This window comes from Haliotis cracherodii, unplaced genomic scaffold, assembly GCF_022045235.1.
Source record: "Haliotis cracherodii isolate W230 unplaced genomic scaffold, xgHalCrac1.p SCAF_4, whole genome shotgun sequence".
NCBI lineage: Eukaryota > Metazoa > Mollusca > Gastropoda > Lepetellida > Haliotidae > Haliotis > Haliotis cracherodii.
Window position 1 is genome coordinate 47699232 of NW_027266297.1, and position 24029 is coordinate 47723260.

Below are 24029 nucleotides of genomic sequence, written 5' to 3' on the forward strand. Positions count from 1 at the left end.
GCTTGGTATAGTCTCTGTTTCTGAATGTTGAAGCGATGGAGAATCACCAACTAAGGAACATGATATAGGAAAATGATCAGACTCTGCACGTGTGTGAACACAAAAATCCTCAATAGAACTGAACAATGCCATTGAACAGACAATATAATCAACTAAACTAGCACCGTTATTGGCAAAACAGGTAAAAGAGCCATTTATATCTCCTGGAAAACGACCGTTAAGAATATACATATCAAATGTACAGCATAGACTGATAAGATCTTTTCCATATTCATTAATAACAGTGTCTTGAGAGAACCTCAGAGTATTGAATGTATCACCTGAATACTCCATTTCATTTAATGTTGAGATTTATTTTTCACTCTCATCATCGTCAGATGTAATAAAATCTTGCAAAATACCAGTTCTTGCATTTAAATCTCCTGCAAGTACAATGGCAAGATCTTCAAATTTACAAAGTTTCTTAAGTAAACATTGCTCAAGATAATCAATACCTCTAACATCATGGACATCAGACTTTGTTGACGTAGTTTCAGGATGTACGTAAGAAAACAAAAGTAAAGTATCACGTGATAAACCAAAAAATATGTAATCAAGTATAATAAATATTCAGTCGGTACAAGTTAAATCAACATGTTTAACGCCTTTAAGAAGTTCATATTTGACGAAAAGAGCGACACCACCCCTGGTATTGTATTCACAAAAGTTTATCATAATATTGTGATTGGGGAAGCTTTGTTTCATATCTTCTTCAGAACAGTTGCTCCAAATTTCTGTTAAACAAAACAATTCAAATGAAGAGCAAAACTCAACGAATGAATTGTTCTTCAACGTGCAATTCAAACCGTTAACGTTCCATGACATGAACGAAAAGTCTCTTCTTTTACCGTTACAATCCACGGCCCGGCCGAGATCCGAGCTGTAAGTGCCACGTGCGGGTCCGCCCCAACCATGACCTCCACATGAACAAAACACAGTACGTCCGCGGCCGCGACCTGCGCTGAATACTGTTCTATTAATCTCAACTGGCCTTTCATTTTCAGGGTCATATATGAGAGCCTTTCCATTTTCATAAATCAGTTTATCAAATCTAAGCTTACATTTCTCACCAAGTGCCTTTGAATCCTCCATTATTGTTTTTAACATTTTACGCTTATTTCTAACGTTTAATGAATAGTCTTCCAAAATACTGTATGAAGTACCTTTGAGTCGTTTAGCATTTACAAGGATAGACTCTTTCGTACCATAGTTTCTAAATTTTACAATGAGAGATTTACTGTTATTCTCTCTATGAATATTTCATTGGAATGTATTGAGTCACTTATAATTTACATCAAATACAAAACTGATGCAAAATTCTGATTTGTTTATGATTGTAAATTCTTAATAGTTTACAATAAGATAAATTATATCAACATAATAGTTAGTTTCTGACATTTATCTATACTGAACTGCAAAAAAAACATCACCCTGGATAGATATATTAGAAACCTTATTTGTCCAAACACTGCAAACTTACTGTGAGACAAACTGATCATCAAGGGTGAAATTAAAGTGTCAAATGTTCTTAAAGTGAAACACAACACTAGTCTCTGGGATCACAAGTCAGTATCTCGTGTGTCCGCCATGTGCATTGATGACTATCGTGCAACGTCGATACATGAAATGGATGAGGTGGTTGATGAAGGCCATAGGCACTTGAGCCCACACTCTGAGGAACACCTGACGCAGTTCAGCTGCAGTTGTCAGCCTTGGTCGGACATCATTCAGCCGTCTTTGAATCTTGTCCCACTGGTGCTCTGAGAAGAGGACTCTTCTGCACTGCTAGTGGCGCCAATGCTGGTGCTGTGTTGCCCACTGAAGATGGGTCCGGCGATGACTTGGTGTCAGAAGGGGTCCTCGGTGTGGCATGTGACAGTGGAGGTGTTTGCTCGTCAATCGTTGACGCAGGGTGTCTGCACTTATGTGTAGCTGGTGTGTCCTCATGGTCTGTCGAGCAGTTTCCACAGCAGTAATATAGCGATCTTGAAGATGCTGTCTGACGATCCTGACGTCAGGTGGTGGTGACCCTTGGTCTGCCACTACGTGGGTGGTCATGTGTAGTGTTGGTGGTCTGGTACTGTTGCTGGAGTCTGTATATGGTCTTAAAATGCATTGGCTTCTTGTTGGGCGGTTTGTCCAGCTTGCAATCTTCCAAGGGTTTGGTGTCGCTGATTTCTTGTCAATCTTGGCATGCGGTAGCAATTCAATAATGTAACAACGCGTGTGGTCTGGCGTTGATTAATGAATAATTTGCACACTCGTATATGCGAGGGGCTGACGTATGGTTCTCAGTAGGAAGTGACAACTTGAAGACGATGACTTGCGGTATATACAGTTTTACTTTATACATGTAGATATATACATACAAAAGACACTTTGTGCCAGGTCAGCACATAGTGGTTGTGGTTGTTGTCTTGGTGCCCTGGAGCACCCAGCTTAACACTAGTTAGGCTAACGGTAAGACCTTTATTTTTTTACTCCTTTTTTCAATCTCTCTTGACCAAGGCTTATATAGCCAAGGTCACCTGACATTTAGTAAGTGATAAATATAAATGTAAACAGTAATTCATCAGCAGGATGGCAGATGGTCGATATGTAGAAAAATGGGGATTAACAATTAGGATTAGCATCTCATAAATAATAGCAATTAAGTGTTTCAAGGCATATAGATGTCATGGCTCCAGGGTAATGAGCCTTTGCAATTAAATGTTCTTCAGACAATGGGTGTCGTAAATCAGTCGCTATGACAACTGAATGAATGTTATACGATCTTGGAGGATTTTTATAGGGCAAGAAATGGGGGAACGCATGTGCATTTCAATTTGCATGGAACTTACGTGTATCGGGTTATCATGGCCGTTGCCGTAATGTGTTTAGGGGATTGTCATCTGCTTTGGTTTTTTTATCATCAAATTTCATTTTTCCGGACACGGTAATGTTAAATTTTACAATAGGCCGTGAGCTAGGTATGACCAACGAGCAGCCCCCTCTCTTCCCCCCCTCACCTCCAAACCCCACTAATTTCTTTTAAAGCCCATAAACATACTAAACATGATTTTGAATGTTAACAGAAAAAAGTTGTGACGAACTTGTTCTTACAGCCTTTCAAAGTATGGTACCCTATATCGCGTTTTTGCCTGGTTTTGCCGTATATCACTTGGGGAATGTGATTATGTTTTGGGTTGTCATCTCACTAGTGATCCACTGATCTTCAAGTGTGATATACCACTGGAAGCCATATATAAGTACCTCTCCAATGAGGTATCAATATTTGGTATTGTGTGAATATGGACCAACCCATGGCAAATCAAACGTCATATATAACGACAAAACCAAATTCTTCTCGCAGAAACCTTTAATCCGGTATATGTTCTAGGTATTTGTGCTATGCCACTATAATCTTCTAACACATGTTCCTGTACATCTCTTGAAGTACTTCTTAACATGTGATGTTACCAGGTGAAAATCTTTTGCACAATGTGGAACAAATTTACTCTTATAATATCAGAGTAGGATACCCAATATTGCATTCTCGGCTTAGCTACATCAGAACAACGCTTGGATGTATGCTTAGGATTTGGCTTGTCATCTTGTGTGTTATTCACCGACTTTGATGTGTTATATACCATAGGAAACCATATATAAACACCATAATTTGATGTAGGCTGATTATTGATCTACTTGTGGACAATCATACAGAATACTTCTTGACAACTCTGATATCACTCACTTTTGTATGCATATAAGAGGTTCACAGTATAATGTTCGAGTTGATTTCAGAACTTTGAATGAAATGTACCCATGTGAAACATATTCAAGATGCAAAAAAACTGATCATAATGTAAATGTTATTTATTTCAGCAAATATACAAATCAATTTCTTGGATGCAGGCTTGATATTTTGACAAATTTTGCCATTTCAAGTTGAGTTTCAGATTCTTTAGTATAGCTACTAGTTAAGGTGAATTTGATAGGGGGCACCACCAAAGGTAAAAGACGAATTCACTTACTAACATTTAATTCATACATAACTTAGCTACTTAAGTTTCCAATTTACAGAAAATGTCCAAATGTGAATTGTCCAAATCGTATATGAATGGCTTGAAATGAACAGGGACCATGCATTCACAGAAATAAATGATATTCCAATTAAATACTTAAGATTCTCTTTCAGATTACCCAAGTTAATATATATGGAAATGTCCCACCTTGTAACAATGTCAACCCGTGATTATGTGTCTTTTTGAGGTTGAACTCTTGTGACTGAGACCAACATCTTATACAACCTGGAACAACTCGAAGACAGCTTTGACATTTCAACCTAAACGGAAACGTATCCCCAGTGATCCAGAGCCAGTGTACATCATACAAGTACCTAGCTTGAAGTATGGCCCACTACAACGTCTGAGCAAAGCCAAAGATCCTGATGAGAAGATGGAAAAGCTGGAGGAGAGATCAAGCGTAGAAGGATGGCAGAACCTCCAGAAATGCCAAATCAAATGGAAGTGTCATGTACAAGCCTGCGGCAGTTCTGTAAGAGACCCATGGCTATCACAGAGAATATTATCAGCGTTTTACAATGAACCTTTACTATTTGAAACAACCTGAAATTGAATCTTTGGAACTAGCTGGCCACCCAATTCGGTGTCCATCCTATGAGCCCATCTTCCAACCTGACTGCATCTTTTGTACTTCGTATTCATGAAAGAAATTCAAGTCAAAAGGAAGCTGGACAACAGAAGGCCTCACAAACTTCAGTCGGGATGGATGGCAGCATGTCATCAAAGTAGTTCAACGTCAAAACGATGAGCCTCTCCTGCTGCGGATCAGAGGGAAGGACCTATTTGCCTGTGAAGCAAAATATCACAAGTCGTGCTGAACTGGTTACATACAGATTCCTGAGAAATGGCGGAGCTCTCAACCGTCGGAAGTTATCAACAGCAAGATACTGAAAGAGAAGAAGATCTACTGAAGGTGTATACCGATAGTCTTCAGGACACTGCACACCCAAACCAAGACCACAGGAGTACCAAGCTAAAGAAGAAAATTGAGAACTATGAGCCTTACCAAGACAAATTGGCATTTTGTCACATGGACATTTCCAATCATTAATCGTGTACAACAGACTGATGTCGACTCAGCTGTATGAAACGCCTACCAATTAGGTTCGATTGACACACTTGCACTTTTCTCCTGTAGTCTTCACTTTCAGTTTCTTGCTGTTGACAACTTCCGACACTGATATCATGGCTTTCTTGTGTGCCTCTTCTATTTTGATGCTGTCTTAGTTGTTCCTATGGTTGAGAGCTCCGCCATTTCTCAGGAATCTGTTTGTAACCAGTTCGGCACGACTTGTGATACTATGCTTCAGACTATTTTGTTAATGATAAGAATAAGAATAATGTTCAATGTTCAATACTTACGATAAATGTTGCCGTGATAGTACCAGAATGGTTAAATTGTCACAGTTTGTCGCGATTGCGTGCCTTGTTGACATCTCCATGTGTATCATGTGCTATCCAGCCTTCAGCTTCTGCTTTCAGCGCCTCGTTTTCAAACCAGAAGTAGCGACGTGTGAAAAAGGTCAATAAACCACACTTCGAAGCCAGTCAATAAAAGTCATGTGACATAACACAAGTTAACCTCAGCTAAAACGAACAGCTGTTTCTATCAATTTTGAATTTGATTTAGTTCTTTAACAATGGCAAAATATAATATGTCGGTAAGATAAATTTTGTTATAGCAGTGTAGCTCGGGGTACATGTGGTTTTAGGCGTCCTTCATTAGGTTTTGTTCCACTTGCCTCCGGATCATGGGGATGCATAAAACCACATGTACGCCATGAGTTCTTCTACAACTTATGATATTCTCGTTATATTGCTTTCATGATCAAATGGTATCAAACGGGTATAAACTTGAAAGAAACATATTATCATATTGTATCTGAGAAGGCCATTTTTTAAACCCTTTAACACCAAACGTTATTTATTTATTTATTTGATCTTAATTATACCCGGGGATTTAGTCGTCATAGACTAGTCCATTACCACAACAGGTAAATCTTATATGTTTTGACAGGCCATCTCTACTCCACTGTCTAACAATTTGGGGTATGCCCCTTTTATATGGATCTGTAGATGTATAGAATCAAAATGGTTTTACTTTCATGATGTTAATTGTCTCATTTTAGATACTCTGGATTTTGGGGCTGCTCGAGATATACAGATTTCTATTGATGGAGACAACTTAGAGGATGAATATGTAAAAGTTCGGAGGGAATCCAAACGCTTCCAGTTGAACCCGTCACAGATACAGCTCCAAGACAAACTAGGTAAGTAAATGCAAGAATAATTTACATTACTTTTTGGTACTTTTGATTTTAACAGTGCTCTATGTATTGCTTTTGCAACATTCACAGAAGTAATGGTCCACAGAGATCAATTGACCTTCCTTGAAAGTGTCAAAATCAGGAAAGACACCCTACTCACCGGTGGCGCTATTGCATGTGTCAAGTGCAAACTATAGGATGTGTGTTGGAGTTTTAAATGTTTTTTCATAGGATGTTTGTCATCAACACTTATCTTTGTTCTAATACTTAGTATTAACATTTTGTTTCATGATCCCTACTTTTTTTAAGAGTATATATATGCACACAAAATGAAAATGCATAATTCTTATGAAATCTCTACCTCTATTACATCTCTGCCATAAATCCTGTATTTTGGCTTCAGATTTTCAACAGACATCTTCTTCACTGTCAATCACACACAATTAGTTGTTCTCAAATAACATTGTAACCACCCAAGCTATAACGTATGCAATGGCAGGAACCTCACTTTTTTCCTTTGTGCTGGAGTCAACACGACTCAGCAAACAGGATTACAGTTTACTCCACAGGAAAAATTACATGTCACGTGTCAAGACTGTAAACATCTTTGACCGTAATCAGGTCAACCAATCTTATGGGATCTGTGTAGTATACAGTATTTGTACAGACTGACTTACATGATCACTTATGCGCAACACTACAACCACTGGACCATACGCCTGTCGCTCTACATCATGTAGCCAGTTCACAACTGCCAGGGATTTGGCATTGGTTCGCTGACAACACATTTTTTACATTTCATCATGACCTGACATGAACGGAGAATCGACTGAAGTAGACAAGGAGACTCCATCAGTTGTCGGATGGAAGCAAGCCATATTACCGGGAAACCGAACATCCTTGCTGACAGCTTTCCCGCCAGGGGAGAATAGTGGCAACAGAATGGATCTTACATCCCCAGATTTATTGCGTGGGTAATCACGTTATGGGACACACTGCACCAACATCTATTTGTCACCTACAAGAACCATCAACTCCGATTTATGTCATCCCATCCCAGGGACTCACCAGATCGACGCACTATCGATGGATTGATGGATCTATTTGCAAAAGCATTCCCACCATGGTCTCTCCTAGACAAGGTCATCCACAAGGTGGAGGAGATGGATTGCATGATAATCTTGATAGCACCAATTTAGACCAGCAGAACGGGGTTCCCCCGATTATTAAGTCTACTTATGGAAGTACTTCGCCAGTTACCTCTCCGTCGAGATCTGTTACGGCAGCCCAAGTCCAACTTGAACCAACAGAACTCCATGCCTTGGACTATTCTAGTCTCACTCATGATCAACATTGGACCTCAATCACACTAAGATCGCTCCCAGATTTTGTAGCCAAGAACCAATCTACCACAGTGGGGCCGTTTGGTCATAGACACTCTACCATTCCTGCATTGGGACCAACAGTGGATCACCCAGACAGATTTTATGTCCCATCAGAGCTTTTGGGTTGGGCCCCATCCGGGATTCGAACCCACACTTGCCAGAGTGAGGCACCTAATCGCCAGCACACAAAGCCACAAATCTAACCCACTCAGCCACCGAGGCTTCCACAAAAATGAAAGTCCGACAACTGGTAGTCTAGATCACAGACTTTGAGTACCCCTCTGACAAGTGTAAATTGGCACGGCTCCCATGGCCGAAACCTATGAATACACAATGCCATTTAGAAAGTGGTCAAATGTAACAAATGTTATATTTGGGATAACACTTTCTCAGTAAAGTACAGATTCTCGTACTTTTTGGGGGTTAAGTCCTGACATCACTGTCCCCGAATGCTTTATGCACAACATGTAAACAATAAACAACAATTGCACGATGAGCGGAATACCTGCTCTGACAACGCAAACACTGCGGTGAGCGAACCTTCCAGCTCAGGCATATGTGAGGTGAGCGGACGTTTCCTATGAGCGGCACATCCTGCTCGAGGTTGTCCCTGCACCAGCACTCGGAATACCAAGCTTATTAACAGTGTAATGATAACACATATATTGCAATGAACAACAATGGACAGACAAAGAGACAATGACGTTGCTCTGGACATGGGACATATGAACCGACACAGCTCAGGGTATGATCAATTAAGGCCGTAAATGTCATACAATAAATAACAGTAATTAACGGGAAGTGATTCGGTAGTCCAGGTTGGCTGACAGTCAATATACAATGACATGTTGATGAGGATTAACAACAGGGATTAGCGCCTAATACATAGTGACAATTAAGTTATGGAGACATGCACATGTCATGGCTACAGGCTATCTGCCTTTGGAATCAAATGTTCTTCAGGCAATGGTTGTCGTAAATCAGTTGCTATGACAACTTCCCTCCATTCCGTTAAGCTTGGGCCCCAAGCTTAAACAAGTCGAAATTGATATGTATGAAGTTTTTCACCAACGGAAACAATAGTGCTAATGTGAACAAAATCAGTTAGATGAATTCATTGATATCATTGAAATCCTTGTGCATCAAATATACCTATGCATTGACGGTATGAAAGTGATCATCTAGCCAATTTGATTTAGTGCCAGTTTGAAAGTGATCTTTGTAATGTGCAATTTCACTACAAGGTAATTACCGTTTTGCACAGATTCAATAAATATATCACTGAAGGTTCTTTGAATTCAGAAATCTGGCTTGGCGGTGCGACTCAGTACCGAATAGTGATAATGATAATGAGTAATGTCATAAAAAGGACAAATTAAACATCTCAGCAAATATTCTGCATAAAGAAATTTGAAACCAGGAGTCAACTTTACCGCACGACTCAAACGGTACTTGTGGGTTCTTTTACCCTTTTAAGTACAATGGGTGTTTTTCACGTGTCTTTGACGGAGCTTGCCCTGATATTGTGGGTGCTATACCCAAGAAAAATAATAATCCTTAATTCTGACATCAAAATTCTGAAATGCTGAATACTGCTTTGCTGTTAATTACTTAATACTGACATAAAATAAACATATGTCTGGGGGTGGCTTACCCAAGAATATCCCTAATCTGAATTCAAAGTCCTAGACAACACATTCAATTTTGTACCAAACTGTTTACTTTAATAACTTGTAACAAATGACAAATTTTGTTGTCCACCGGAAAGTAATATTACCAAGGCAGATACCTTGCACATTCCTGAAGCAATGAGTGATGTAATTGCTGCACCTAACAGAGGAATGATTGAATGTCAACCTTATTGTTAACTCTCGGGTGACTGGTTCACACACACAGTCACCCACAGAATGCCCTTCAGCAAAGAAGGCACACACCACTGGCATTTATCATATCCCGACAAGCTCATACACTAATGGCTTCATGGACATTTTACAACCAAACAGCTAGCGAGACCAGTCCAGAGTAGACATCAGCCGGTTACTTGCCAATCACACAAGCTCCTGCTTCAGTGACATGGTGAATATGGTCGTCAGACGAGTGCTCCATGTAGCACAATCAGTCGGGCAGCAAAGTGTGGTATTAACAGTGGTGAGGGTCTGTATCCGAAGCTTAGGTAATTGAAGTGGTCAGTTGAAGAGTATAAGGATCTGCTAATACCTTGCTTTGGTGGGCTTCATACCGCTGTGAACTTTCTTGGAGTTATAGGATGACCCATGAGTGAGTCTGGATTGTGTGATCTTTGGATTGGGTGAGCCAATGTAGTAGTAGAATGATCCGAATGCTACAATCTGGTGGGACGTCATGTATATGGTGACCATCTTGCTATGCTTCTCGAGAGCGCTGCGTGATTGATCTTGGGATCAGTACCTTTATGGCTGAAAAGGTATATACTTGTGGACATTCCATGAACTGCTGTTATGTGGGGAACTGTATTCTGGCCTGAAATGTCTTTCCTCCAACTGGAAGTCCTTAATGACAAGACAACTTTGTTGTTAAAAGCTCCGATCGTACTTCAATCAGGTTTCTGCAGATCAAAGTTCTGAATGGCTAAACGCTACTGGAAAGAAGAGCGGAGACTAGTGGGCATCGTGAGGATAGCATCTGTACTGAGTAGATGGACACTGTCCTATAACCCCAGGACAATCATCACACACCACTCATAAACATGATTAACAAAGATGTGGTTACTCCTCCTATCCAAGAATCTCTGTTAGGTAAAGAAAGCAAAGAACATGCGCAAATGAAAGCATTCGTTACCACAAGTCAATGTAAGACCTCAGATATCGACTAGCATGTTGCTCTCAAAAAAACAATTCCAAAGAACAAGACATTTGTGTCATTATATGCAGCTATGCAAAATATCAAAGGGAAGCAAAACTGTATCAAGATTGACATCCTACAACATGAACTCATGTTCATCCCACTATCTTTGGCCAACACTCATTGGAACTCTTCTTTCTACCAACCAGTCAGTGTTAGCATATATACACAATGTCTGCAAATCCCTCCAAGTTTTTCACTTGTATCATCCAGCTGTCTGCTCTTTGATGGTCAAACACTTACTGGTCATGGCACTTGGGAAGTCACACGGTGCAAGAACATTTGGTGACTATGCCAAATGTTTGTTGCCAATGTCCTCAACATGGTGTAGTGTTTCAGCATAAAAATGAGTATTTCGTTTTTTCCATATTTTAGGATACCGGATGTACCGGATGTTATACCGCAAGCATGCCCAGTGGGATTCTGTACTTAAATGAGGGAGAATGAAAGTTGGACCTTGTGCAATTGTGTTGTGTTTTTTCTTGAAGTTTAATCTGTGCCATCCGAACTGTACACATGCGAGCAAAAGACTAGAGAATTTGAAAATTACTTGATTGCTTCATGAGGTATCACTCAAAGCTGGCACGAGGACCAAACGCAAGAAGTGAAACCAACCAGTGTCTTGTCAGTTAGAGAGTTGGTCCCTCTCCCGTCTGACTTGTCTAACGTCCTTGCTCTTGAGGAAAATAAAGCTGATTTCGCTTTACTTCTGTCTGATCATCTCATTGAAAACAGCCCCGCAGAAAAACTGACAGTCATTACAGGAGGTGGATTTACAGTCAACAGTCAAGTTGTCTGATCAGTTTGTGCCCATATGGAGACGATAGTCATATCAGCTCGTGTCACTTCTTTTACTTCTAGCACACTATGACAGAATGACATGTAGAAATCTCTACATGAAAGCTGTCACTTCAAAGGCTCAAAAGTATGTTCCGGTGTATGAAGCTTACAGGTTGCTTCATGCTGACCAAGTAATCACAATACTTGTCTTTCATGCAATGTCAGGATGTAACTCTACATCTCAGTTAAGTGATCAAAGCAAGGAGAAAGCATGACAGGTGTTCAAGTATCAACACAAGGACCTGGTTGGCCTCGGCACTAGTCTTTTCTCAGAAAACATAGCAAAGTCAAGTAGTTTTGTATAGGTCGTACACTAGAAACTCTTCCATCGACCTCAGATGCTGTCTGGAACCTAAGGCGCAATGATTCTATTCCAAGTTTGCCTCCACTGAATGAAATGGGATGGATGTACTTGTGCCTAGGTTCCTCTCTCTGTCTCCTGTCCCATCCAGTTGTAGTGAGATGATATCATGTGGGTGCACAAGGGGAGGGATGTACCAGCAAACGTTGTAGCTGTACGAAACCATGCCTTCCATGCTCTGAGGCATGCTAGCCCAGGACATTTGGTGACAACTGTCGGAACAACAACAACAAAGACGGCGACGTATACGTACATGCTTATCTATCATGGCACAAAGACCAGCTTTGTACATAAATCGTTGGTCTTCAGTCAATATAAAAACGAACTGTCTCGGACCCTCTGTCATAAATTATGTGTGAATTACATGTACTAAATAATGAAGGTTGCCTAGTACACACATGAATATGTATACAATCAGATTCATTTCACACAATATTACATATACTAAAGGAAACAAATAAGGAAACACCACTTCATCCTTTATTCATTCCTAGATTTTCACCCAGAGTGCAACACAAAGCTTGCGAAGAAACACGGAAAAGAATAAATAAACACTTGTTGTTTCCCTTTAGCATATGATAACATGATTTGCTCCCACGACTTTAAATATACACATTTCCACAGATTCTACCTTGTCTAGTATAAGATATCACAGTGACATGATTGCATTTTCAATTGTACTTGATGTGACAAGTTTACTCATATCATGAGTTAAATGATAAAGAATTGAGTGAATCTATATAAGTGTGTGCAGTAAATACAATGATGGTATGATCTTTCTTCGCTGGTTTGTTTCCCGAACTAACTAGTTAACATAGAACAAACAGATCTACGTGGATAATATAATGTAGTGCATGGGCTAGCTATGAGACACAACACCATAACTTTATGTATAAATATATTGTCATTACTTATGGTGACAAGTGTAATATTACCATGTAGTGTTTTCTGATATGAATGAAGATATTACTACCGATCATAAAAACAACCTAATACTGGGGCTACTATATTTCTATGTATCTGTGTACTATATTTCTAATGGTTTACCAGGAGTCATTGTGGTCTTTATGGACTTGCAGGGTTAAGTCAATCCTGTGTTCTCGTCTTCCAGTTTGGATTGTTGTGCCATATATTCCTTGGTAGAATGATAGGTAGTCAGTTCGGGCCTGCTGTTATTGGGGAAGGGTCATGGTTGGTGAAAACTCAGTTAATTTATGTTCTTTTTTCTCTACTTCACAGAATAAATCTTCTCCACATCTCCCCCTATCTTGACTTGATCAGCCCATTGTTGTCTACACTACCTCTCCATATCTATAAAACCAAGCTGTCTCTTCCACAGGTTTCACTTGACAATGCTTATCACTTTGTTGTTGTCATGGCTAGTTAACTCAACTGGATGGCTTCAGGCATTCATTCATTGCTACATGATTGGAAGGAGATGTCAACCCAAGATTCAGTCGTTCATTGATGGACTTATCCCAAATCACTCTCTTAGGAGATGCAGAATTCCCTGTTGTCTTGTCAAGCCAACAAAGTCGACTTCCCACTGTGGTTCTTTTCATGGCAGAGGGAACTCCAGTGTGAACAGGGAGTTCTCAGGCCTAGTCTTCTTGCTTCCAGGCTACCTCAGCCAAGCAGACATCTTCTGGTCGCCGGGCCTTCAAAGAGAAGGTTCTCTTCTCAAAGAAGCTGGAGATAGGTCAACAATGACTGTCATCCAATCTGGGATTCCCATCCCCATAGGATTTTGGTTGGATGTCCTGGATCCTTGTCTGGTTATCACACTTGCAATGTTTCTGATTCCACTTGTAGTGGGTTACCAACTCCAGAAGATAATTGATCTCAAGATTCTGAGACAGCACTTTTTTAATGCCCACTTCTTGGTTCAGGAAGAAATCAATTCTTTCTCTGTGCCAGCCCCTTCATGCCTCATCTCTATCGATGCATATTTACATGTACTAATCATGCGACATTTAATTTTAACTCATTCACACAATGTGATTATGGCCATTCAAGATGTTGATAATCAACTTAGGCTGCTCTCCTCTGGATGTTCATGTCTGTCTACTGACAGAAATCTGTGATTAGCTCTGTTTGTGGCTGATGGAATTGGACCTCCTGTTCGGATCAAGGGTACCACTGCCGGAGGTCTGGATATTCACATTGCTTCACAGAGAAGCTTTTTTAAATTCAGAAGACAAACAGAAGCTTGTAGACAAAGGAGCAATCAGCGCACTAAAAGAGTTATACACCACAATGGGAATTCTACTCACCAGTCTTCTTGGTTCAGAAAAAAACTATATTGGACATGCACATGATAATCAACATGCATGTCCTCATCAAGGATTATCTAGTAAGGCATCCCATGTTCCAAATAAAGTCAAGAAGCTAAGGAGCACCTTCAGACCAGGCAATGGATAAGTCTAGATTAACAGGGCACCCATCTTCACTTCCCCATTTGCCCAAGTTGTTGACCTTGTCTACGAGTTGCAGTCAATGGGCATAAGTTTGAGTTCATTGTTCTACCGTTTGGAATATCAACAGCTCCAAGGCTATTTACCTGGATTTTCAACCCTGTCATCAGGTTTGCTTATCTAAGGTTAAAAAGAATGCATGGCTGCATTAACAACTTCCTATCGGCCGGTCAGGTCAAGTCACAAATCAAGCCATTCAACTGCTCTCATATCTAGGATTCATGGTTCACCCGGACTAGTCGGGGTCAGCACCTAGTCAAGACATTGTCTATATAGTTTTAAGATTTCAACTTATCAAGGAAATCCCAGCACCTCAAGAGGGAGATATGATCTTAATGTGCACATAACCAACCAATTCAGCTTGCACTGTAATAGATGTGATGTAATAGAGGTAGGTTTTTTTTAAGGAGTTATCAAACAATGGTAATCATGGTGTATAACTCAGTCTCCTGCTTGCATTCAGCAATATCATCTGGACAAGCTACAGCATGTGCAAAACACATTGTTGAATATACCATCATATAACACTGGTCCTCAAAGAACTGCAAAGCTGTTGGTATTTGTCCACAAATCACTCCATGGTGCACCTATAAGAACTTAAAAAGTCTTACCAACCTGAACAAACATTACAATCTGCATGCCAGTAACAGATGGTGGTGCCTCCAGTCCAGGCAACAACCTGAAACAGTTGGCACTGCTCCATGAATTAGTTTCATGTGGATGTCAGGAGATCAAAGGATATAAAGGCATGAGAATCTTCTGAGGATCCGCAAATTTCTGCATATTTTAGTGGCCACAATTTTTTTAACATCTCATAGCTTTCCCCTAAACACCCCCAAATTATGGACCACACCCCATTACAAAGAAATTTCAGCTGAAAAGGAAAATATCTATTCTTATACCTGGATATCAGCAGCTTCCGGTCAAAACTCAAGACCATCTTCTATAAAAGAGCAAATAACTAAGCACACTTTAGCAGGAAGTATCTGAAATAGATGCGCTATATAGATTGAGCCATCTGGTACTTTTCCCTGGCGTGTTGCTTGGTATGTGAGTAGTCTTTACGGTCAAATGTACAGAGAGGATAAGCTGTCGAGGGTGATTGCATTGGCGGTGACTTCTGTTTTGAAAATGTTGAAATCAATTTGTGATGAGCTTGGATTCGTTTGTACGAGGAGGCCATGATGTGATTTGTAACATGCTCTCGTGCACATGGCAGATTAGCCAACAGAGTGGATTGCACAGAGGATGAAAACTATTTTATTATTAATTTAAAGTGTTGAATTTGGTTTGTTCTGAGGTGTCGGTTTAATTGTAGGGTATACATTGTTATAATGTCAAATCTAGGCGGAACGCGGAAAATCACGTTTTTTAAAACGGCAGTCCTTGGAAAAATCCTCTTCAAAAGATTTTTTTTTAAATACTCCAAAAATATTGTGTTGCCGGACAACCGTGGCGGATTGTCCTGTTTTCGATCAGATATATATTATTATTCATCACACAATCATGGGATCCTTTCCGGACATCATACGTTATCTATCCTGAATACTTGCACTATAACGGGAGGAGGGATGGGGGGGGGGGGTCGTCACACATACATTGTTAATACTCCAATAATGACTTTTTTATGATAAAGTTGTCTTTTATAAGTGAATGAGATGTTTTACAGTTGTTCATGTGAAAAAACTTTGAATGTTTATTCAGCGTCCGAAAACCCATAACACGGGGATACATGTTGTATCAATGTCTTATGTTTTACAAAAGATAAGTAAGTACATGTACAAAGGTATGCTTTTCTCAATATGCTTCAAGATGGGAAAAGGGACATTGCACGTTTGTGGCAGTATTGCTCCCAGGTGGCGGCGGCGGCCACTAATGCCAACTGTCTACAATAAACAAAGTCATGCACCAGTGATTTTCAGCGACACCTGCTATCAGTGCATCATTTCTGCATCATTGCATTAGTTCTTATAGTATACACCAGCAGATATTTGATGATTTCAAAGAAATTTCAAAGAGTTCATTCCTAGTATGGGTATGTTGTTTTCATTGTGTAGGCATTATTCCACACTGTTTTATTTTTTTTGTAGGCAATAGTAACTGTAGGCAAAAGTGGATGTAGGCATTTGTGGCTGGAACCCAGGTGGCCGGGTGCGCAGAAACTTTTCCCAATTTTTTAAAAGTATTGATTTAACTCCGAAATTTTACATCCACCATCTTTGTTTATTTGACTTTTGCCACTGTTACATTTGTTGGTGTGAATATTGTCCAAAATTGCTTAAAATGCAATCAAATGTTCAAAACATTTCTTGGGGCTCAGCCTAATATCGTTAGCAAAGTCAACAAACTACGACCATAAATGTAATGTACAACAGGCGCAAGAAAATGTTTAAAAAATCTTGAAATTGACACATTGACGTATTCAGATTAAATTGATATGTTCTTTACTTATGTAAATGCAAATGATAAAAAAATAATTAACCATGAGATACTCTGGCTATTGTGCAAAGCATCCAGTCCGAATGAAAGTGAACAGCATGCCGATGTTATACAAAGCAATCATATAATATATCGCAACTGATAGTTCAAAACAATCAGGCGATCAACATAATGACGGTATCAGTGGGCACATCTTGATATTTGAAGATAAAAAATGATAACACATGTCAGCAGTCTGGGGAGTAATACACAGCATCTTGACAATGAACAAAAAGAAGAAGAAGGAGAAGAAGAGTTTATTAAAGTGTCACTATTTAGACAACCAACCATTTTGGCTTTTGAGACAAAATACACATCACACCCCCATAGAAGTACCACGAACACACACATCTGCAAATTCAGTCATTAACCCACCTACGTATATTACACACACCACACCACACCACACCACACCACACCACACCACACCAGTACTACGGGATTCCATACTCGCTATTGACACATGACATATCCTTCTTCATGTCAGGGAATGGGTTTTTGGATGGTGGTCAACGGACACGTCTTGCCTTAGGGAAAGCTGCTGTACTGTCCAGCTTCTTCATGTATGTCTCATCAGTGAGCCTCTTCGCCATCTGCAGTTCCGTCGACTCGCAGTTCTTGGGTCGTACTGTAAAAAATCTTTATGCCGTCTTCGTCATAGTTACTTTATCGGAGGGCATCAACTCAGCTATCTTTAATGCGTCCTCGTACCTGTTTCTTCTGCACGGGAAAGTTGCGATGGCGTATCCCAAAGGACTCGGTTACGACTCTTCTGAAAAACAACTTTATTTGCAATTGCATTTCAAATTTATAATGCATATGCATGTATATCCATGTATATGCTCATGAGCAAAGGAGGAAAATATGTGAAAATCAAATTCAAATTTATTCCGATAACCCTTTAGCAACGTGTCAGTATTATACCTTGATGTATTAGAACAACACTATTTGTGAATGCCAGGTGCTTCCGGTAGTGTTGGGTATGCTTACCCTTTTTGAAGATTCACTCTTTGTTATTCAACATCAAACGGATTGCATCACACTCTAAGTAAACAATCTCATTTAACCCTTAATTAGTTGATTAATCTAGTTAAACCTGCAGTATACTGTATCACTTAGTATTGCCTTAACCAGGAGTAATCCCTTGTCAGTTGTTGGTGAGTGATCAATTAATGTCTGGAGAAAGGGATTATTCACAATAAATTAATATTTCACACTGCGACAGAAGAGACTATCGATCATTATGCCTTCATAAGAAAGTGAGAAAGATAAAGATTGAATGATACATAACGGGCCGTGCCTGCATTATATAGCCTGCAAGACTCGTCACTGTAAACTAATAGAGGATTAATTTCAATTTTACAGAATATTCAACTGCTAAGTATAAGATAAAGTGTTGAAGTAACATTAGATATGTTTGAGATTACAGTTTCCAATTAACTGTATAATGTAACTTGCTGTCTTTGAGAGAGTCAGTGTCTGTAGAGCTGGCCTGGTCTAATTGGTATTCAGTCCCTAGGACACAAATATTGTTTACTAGCATTGTATTGTGAGCAGCCGGATGCGTAAATGATATGTAATATATTTCCGTATTTTATTTTATAGTACTTGTTGTTTTAATATTGTTAACAACAGAGAGAACGAAGATTTTTTTGAAAAACCACAACAGCATGCATATGTTCTAGCAAAAGGAAACTTGATAAATATTCATTTTGCTTAATTTCTACTTTGGAAAACTTTTTTGGCGCTCTGAAAGCTTGACGCTGTATAATTAGGCACGCGCATGGTTGGATGCAAACCAAATGTTTAATTCTCGCAAATTAAGACACCAGCGGCGGACAGACCTGTCAACCCCTCATCATGACAATGTGGGAGATTTGACTTCAAAATGGGGGAGATTTGCCTCCAAAGGGAGAGATTTTTAAAATAGTGAAGATAATTAATTTTCAACTTTTATTTTTAATAATTTTACAAAGAAAACCAAATATTTTGAAACAATAAATAATCAATAAGTTTCTTATACGTACAGCTTGCTTAATTTCCGTTTGCATTTTCCTCCTCCAAAAATAAACCCAGCACAATCTACCCATATAATTTTCGTTCAAAGATCATCTCAGATAAACGCTAACAGATATTGAAATTTCACAATCGGTAGCTTGACCAGCTGACGACGTGTTCAATCCGACCAGTTCTCAGGCTTCGTTATGATGCAGGTTTTCTGAGTATTTGGCGCGATGTTGGTTACAAAATCATTGTCCCTAATTTCAATAAGATATACTGTTTTTTTTCTGTCTGCGGTAGTCTGTTGACACTCCCATTACTTTGCTTCTTAAATTTCCTAGAAATGTTCACGTTATTCCATTCCAAGAAATGTATGCCATATTTGGAAGTACTACCGGTATTACGTTTTACTACAATTTATGAATGAAATGAGTCTTGTTGTCGTTGTTGACCTTTCTGACCTTGATGTGTATTAATCTCATTGGTTGACTAGTACTGTTGTATGTAAATTAGATTGCAGATCTGGGACGCAAGCAAACTATTAGCCAATCAAATCGTGTAAAATAATCACATGATACATTCTCGCGAAATTTGATAAAGTTCTATTTTGATATTTTCTGTGCACACAAGTCACGATGTCAGTCAAAAGAAAATTTATAAGTTTCACTTTCAACTTTGACTTTGAAACCCTAGCTGTGAGGAAGCCTGACTCATTGTTATTTCGACTACAGATTCAACCAATCACGCATAGTGTTGTTTCTGAAGACGGCGCTTGCAGGACATATTTTATTTTCATTTCCAAGAGTTCAATGACGTAACTTTGAGGTATGTTGATGTTTTAATAATTTTTCTGACAAATCTAATAACCTATAAAGTCATGTTTAAATGGACCGGCCATATGTATCTAGGTTCTTAAATTATAGGAAGAATAAACACGCTAAGAACATGAAGACAAAAGTTCATTTCATGAAGTGATGAATACTTGGCTGATTTTTCCTTTCAAGTTCAACCCTTCAGGCACCTGTTAGGACTATCAGAGTTTTCTTAACAGTTTACATTGTTCAATCGTTCACCATATGAATTTAATTACCAGTTTAATTACTAGACAAAGACCCATCTGGGTCCCCCTGCGGGTGGCTGTGATAAGGGTCGCTAATCCGGGAGCCTAACAGACAGATGGGGACGCAAACGTCCCGTTCATTGTTTTGACTCACGGGACAATGGAGGCGAATTTTTTAAATAATGAAGAATTCTGTTTTGCGGGAGAAATAGTCCATCATGCGGGAAACTGGGAGATTTCATCAAATTGCGGCAGTCTCCCGCAAAATGCCGGAGGGTTGACAGGTCTGGCGGCAGTATAGGAGCATACATCTAATGTCATTCAATACAGAATAATACATCAAGATGGCAGTTTCAATGTTAAGATTAAGTATTTCTGAAGATATGGAAATTACATCTTGATAACTGTTTTTAATCTTTGATCTTTTGGGAAAATAATAGTGGAACTGGTTGAGTGACTGACGTATTCTACTTTAAAAGTGACAGATACGTGATTTACATCATTAAAATTTAAAGTGATACAATTATAAGTGAGGGTTGTGATTTATTTAGGAACGAAGTCAGTATTTGGGGATTAAACTTGCGCTTTCTGACATTATGCGTATTTCGCACACAATTAAGAAAATAATGTAATTCATTTATTTATATGGAGTACAAATGCATCAATCCTAAATCACCCGTACATAGTTTGTTGAATGTTATTTCGTGAATATACAAATTGCATAACACATTCCCTGCGGACAAACCCAAAAGGCCTGTCCCTTTGTGATAGGTGTTAATTAGAGAATGTATTGCCACCACATTATGTCCCAGCACTTTTATGACATGTAATGAACCTAGTCGGTCCCTGGGTCTGTAACAACAACATTGGTCTTATAAAATCAAAGTAGCATAAATGTTACGTAATTCGTATTAAAAAATTGACTGAAAAAATATAACATGAATATATTTGCCTTTTTGGGGATAATATAATATTGGGAAAATATACTTAAAAGTACCTGATTAAAGAATTTCAGAATCAACTGTTTCTTGTATTTATGACCGGCTTCACACAAACTGAATAATTAAACATATGTTTATATAGCTATAATTACATGCATGACACCTACATTATCATGAAATAAAAATGTTGGTCATGTTTGTTAATTTGTACATTTTGTTGTTATTGGTATCCTGAGGATGTTGTAATTATACACGAGTTCTGATCTTATTTGACGTAGAATACTGGTTGAGTGACTTTCGTCCATCAGTGTGAAAGGATTTCCCACACATAAACCCTAAAGCCTTTGTCAAACAGAAAAAGTCATATAGATATCATATCTAACTGGTACTAAAAGTTCACTATCAATCTCCTCTGATAACAAACTGTTACATTTAATATCCCCAAGCACCAATACCCAGTATGCTAATGGAGAAACCCGAATAATATCCTGTCAACATTGTCACATCCGGTGATTGTTAAGACATTCAGACAAAATGGCAGTCTGTATTCATTTCTTATATCCCAATAGTCCCCACCAAGCTTCCTATATACAAATTGTATTAAGTAATACATATATACATTAAAACAGAACAAAAACGATTGGTCAACAGTTTGGTGCGGTCGATGGAAAGGTGTTCAATTACTAAGAAAAGCTATTTAACTGTTTAATACTTAATACGTGTCTTAAAATATGAATTAATTCTTAAGTTATAACATTAGTGCAAATTCACCCGAATGTAGGATGTACATTGACAAATTGTTTCCCATAAACCACTGAATATAAACTCACTTAGCCTTTAGAATAGAAAGGCTAATCGTTTCTTAATATATTGTCTTTTAAGCTGATGGAAGTTTAAATCACTACAACCGAGTCCGAGGCGATAAAGGATTATGTGACAAAATCTGGTATCATGGCTTAACTGTATATAAGTAACACTGTCCAAGTTTAATAATCCTCTATATCAGATGACTATTCCAATTAATGGTATCAGATAGGAATAACTTGGCATAGCATTCTGTTCTGCAACATAAAGCCTGTATATTGGTTCGATTTCTATAAATGTAATTACTAACAGCAAAGATGTTTTCCATCTTGTAAAAAGGTGTAATGACTGTTAGTTTCTCTATAAATTTTCTCGTGGCCTGTACCCCTTATCGCCCCACAAATAGTCCGTATTGAGTGAGTGAATTAAAATTTAACGTCTCATCGGCATTATTTCAGCGTACGAAATGAATCTTAGTGTAGACAATCTAGGATTAATTCTTGTTCTTGGTACAATTATCCCAAATATGGGTATTATATGCTTGTTCATAACTTCTAACGATTTATGTGAAAGGAGTTAACTTACTTACTTACTTATATTGGAGATTTAACGTGCGCTTTCCGACTGCAAGCGTATGTTGCACACAGGCCCGGCCAGGCCATTTAATGTGTTTCCAAAAAGGGGAAAAGTGAGTTTGTGCAACCCAGGTGGGGGCTTTAGGGGTTACTTATATAGTAATTTTGAAATTTTGAGATTTGGAAAGAATGCCAAGAGTGGGTGGGGGACGAACTAAGGGAGCTGTGTGTGTTGGGTGGTTATCAAATAAGGTAGTTTTGGTTTTAATATTTTATTTGGGTTTTAAATGCGACTAATTAGTCCTGTTTTTATTAGGTATATGCCTAAGGCTTTGAATGTTTCTTATTTATTTTGTGGATTTAGGATTGATTCTAGTGTAAGTCCGGTTTTAAGATTTAGGGTGGTCTGTAGTGTTGTTCGGTGTGTTTGGTAGTTAACTTCTTTCAGTGGCATTTAGAAGTTGGAGTGATGAAGTAAGACGAGTTCTATGGATGAACAACTTCTTTATTACAATTAGTGCGACGTTTCGGTGTAGATCCTAACACCTTTATCAAGCAATAGATGGATAGGGCTTACTTACTTACTTACGTTTGGAGATTTAAAGTGCGCTTTCCGACTGGAGCGTATTTCGCACACGGAGGATAGGGCTTACTTACTTACTTACTTTGGAGATTTAACGTGCGCTTTCCGACTGATGCGTATTTCGCACACGGGCCCGGCCAGGCCATTTAATGTGTTTCCGAAGGGGGCGAGGGTGGTCTGTGCAACACAAGAGGGGGCTTTAGGGGTTGCTTATATAGAATTTAGGAATTTTGAGATTTGGAATAGATGCCGATGGGGTTGGGGAGGAGAACTAAGGGAGCTGGGTATGGTGGATGATTGTTTGTTTATGTGATTTTGATTTGGTAGGTTATTATGGTTTTAGATGCGTTTTATTAGTTCCGTTTTTATTAAGAATACGCCTAAGGCCTTGAAGTTTTCTAGTTTATTTGTGTGGGTTTAGTATTGCTTCTAGAGTGAGAGCCTTGTTTAGATTGAGGGTGGTTTGTAATGCGGTTCGATGTGTTAGGTAGTGTGTGCAGTGGATGAGTGCGTGTTCTGGGGTTTCTGGTTGTTTGCAGTGTGGGCAGTTACCTGTAGTGTGTTTTTTAAATTTTTTTAGGTGGTTATTTAGGTTGGTGTGTCCTGTTTGGAGTTTAGTGATTACTCTATCGATTTTTTTTGATGGATGGAGAATTTTTGGTTTGGTTAGTGGTTTGCTGAGCACTCTTTTGATTTGGCTATTTGAGTTTAGATATAGGTTATGCCATTTTTTTGTGATTTTTTGTTTGTTTACACTTCTAATTTCTGATTTTGAGATGGGTAAGTTTAAGCTTATTTCTGGGATTTTGAGGGATATGCCCATTAGTTCTGCCGTGAATATTGATTGGTTATTTGGGAGTCGGAAGGATTGTGTGGTTTTAGTTGGTTGTGTGGTATGGACTCCGAAACCCGTGTGTTTGGAGGTCGGATCTGAGGATCCGTCCGTGTAAATGTGACACCAATTTGGCCAATTTTTGTGTATGTATGCTAGTGTGGTAGTTTTAGCTATGTTTGGGTCGGTTTGTTTATTTATTTGGCTAGCTAGTGTTGTGTCTATTTTGGGTATTTTAAGTTTAGGGGTGAAGATATTTGATTGTTTGCAGTTTTGTTTAAGATTTTTAATTTGGTGTTCATTTAGGTAGTTTGTTATTCTTTGGGATATTGGGGTAAGTAAGGGGTGTTTGCGAGCTAGAGCTTGGTTTTTAGGGCTGATGTTTTGGTTTATTAAGTTTTGGATGAGAGGGTTTGTTTGGGACGCGGCCCAGAAATTTAAGCTT

General features: G+C 38.9%; 1 protein-coding gene across 1 annotated transcript in view; it reads left to right on the top strand.

Moving 5' to 3' along the window:
- Window positions 1-24029, top strand: part of LOC139479081 (tyrosine-protein kinase SYK-like) — a 234636-nt gene that overhangs the window by 118908 nt on the left and 91699 nt on the right. The window contains exon 9 of the mRNA XM_071261837.1: window positions 6233-6373. Coding sequence (XP_071117938.1) covers window positions 6233-6373 — 141 coding nt within the window. The remainder of the gene's footprint in view (window positions 1-6232; window positions 6374-24029) is intronic.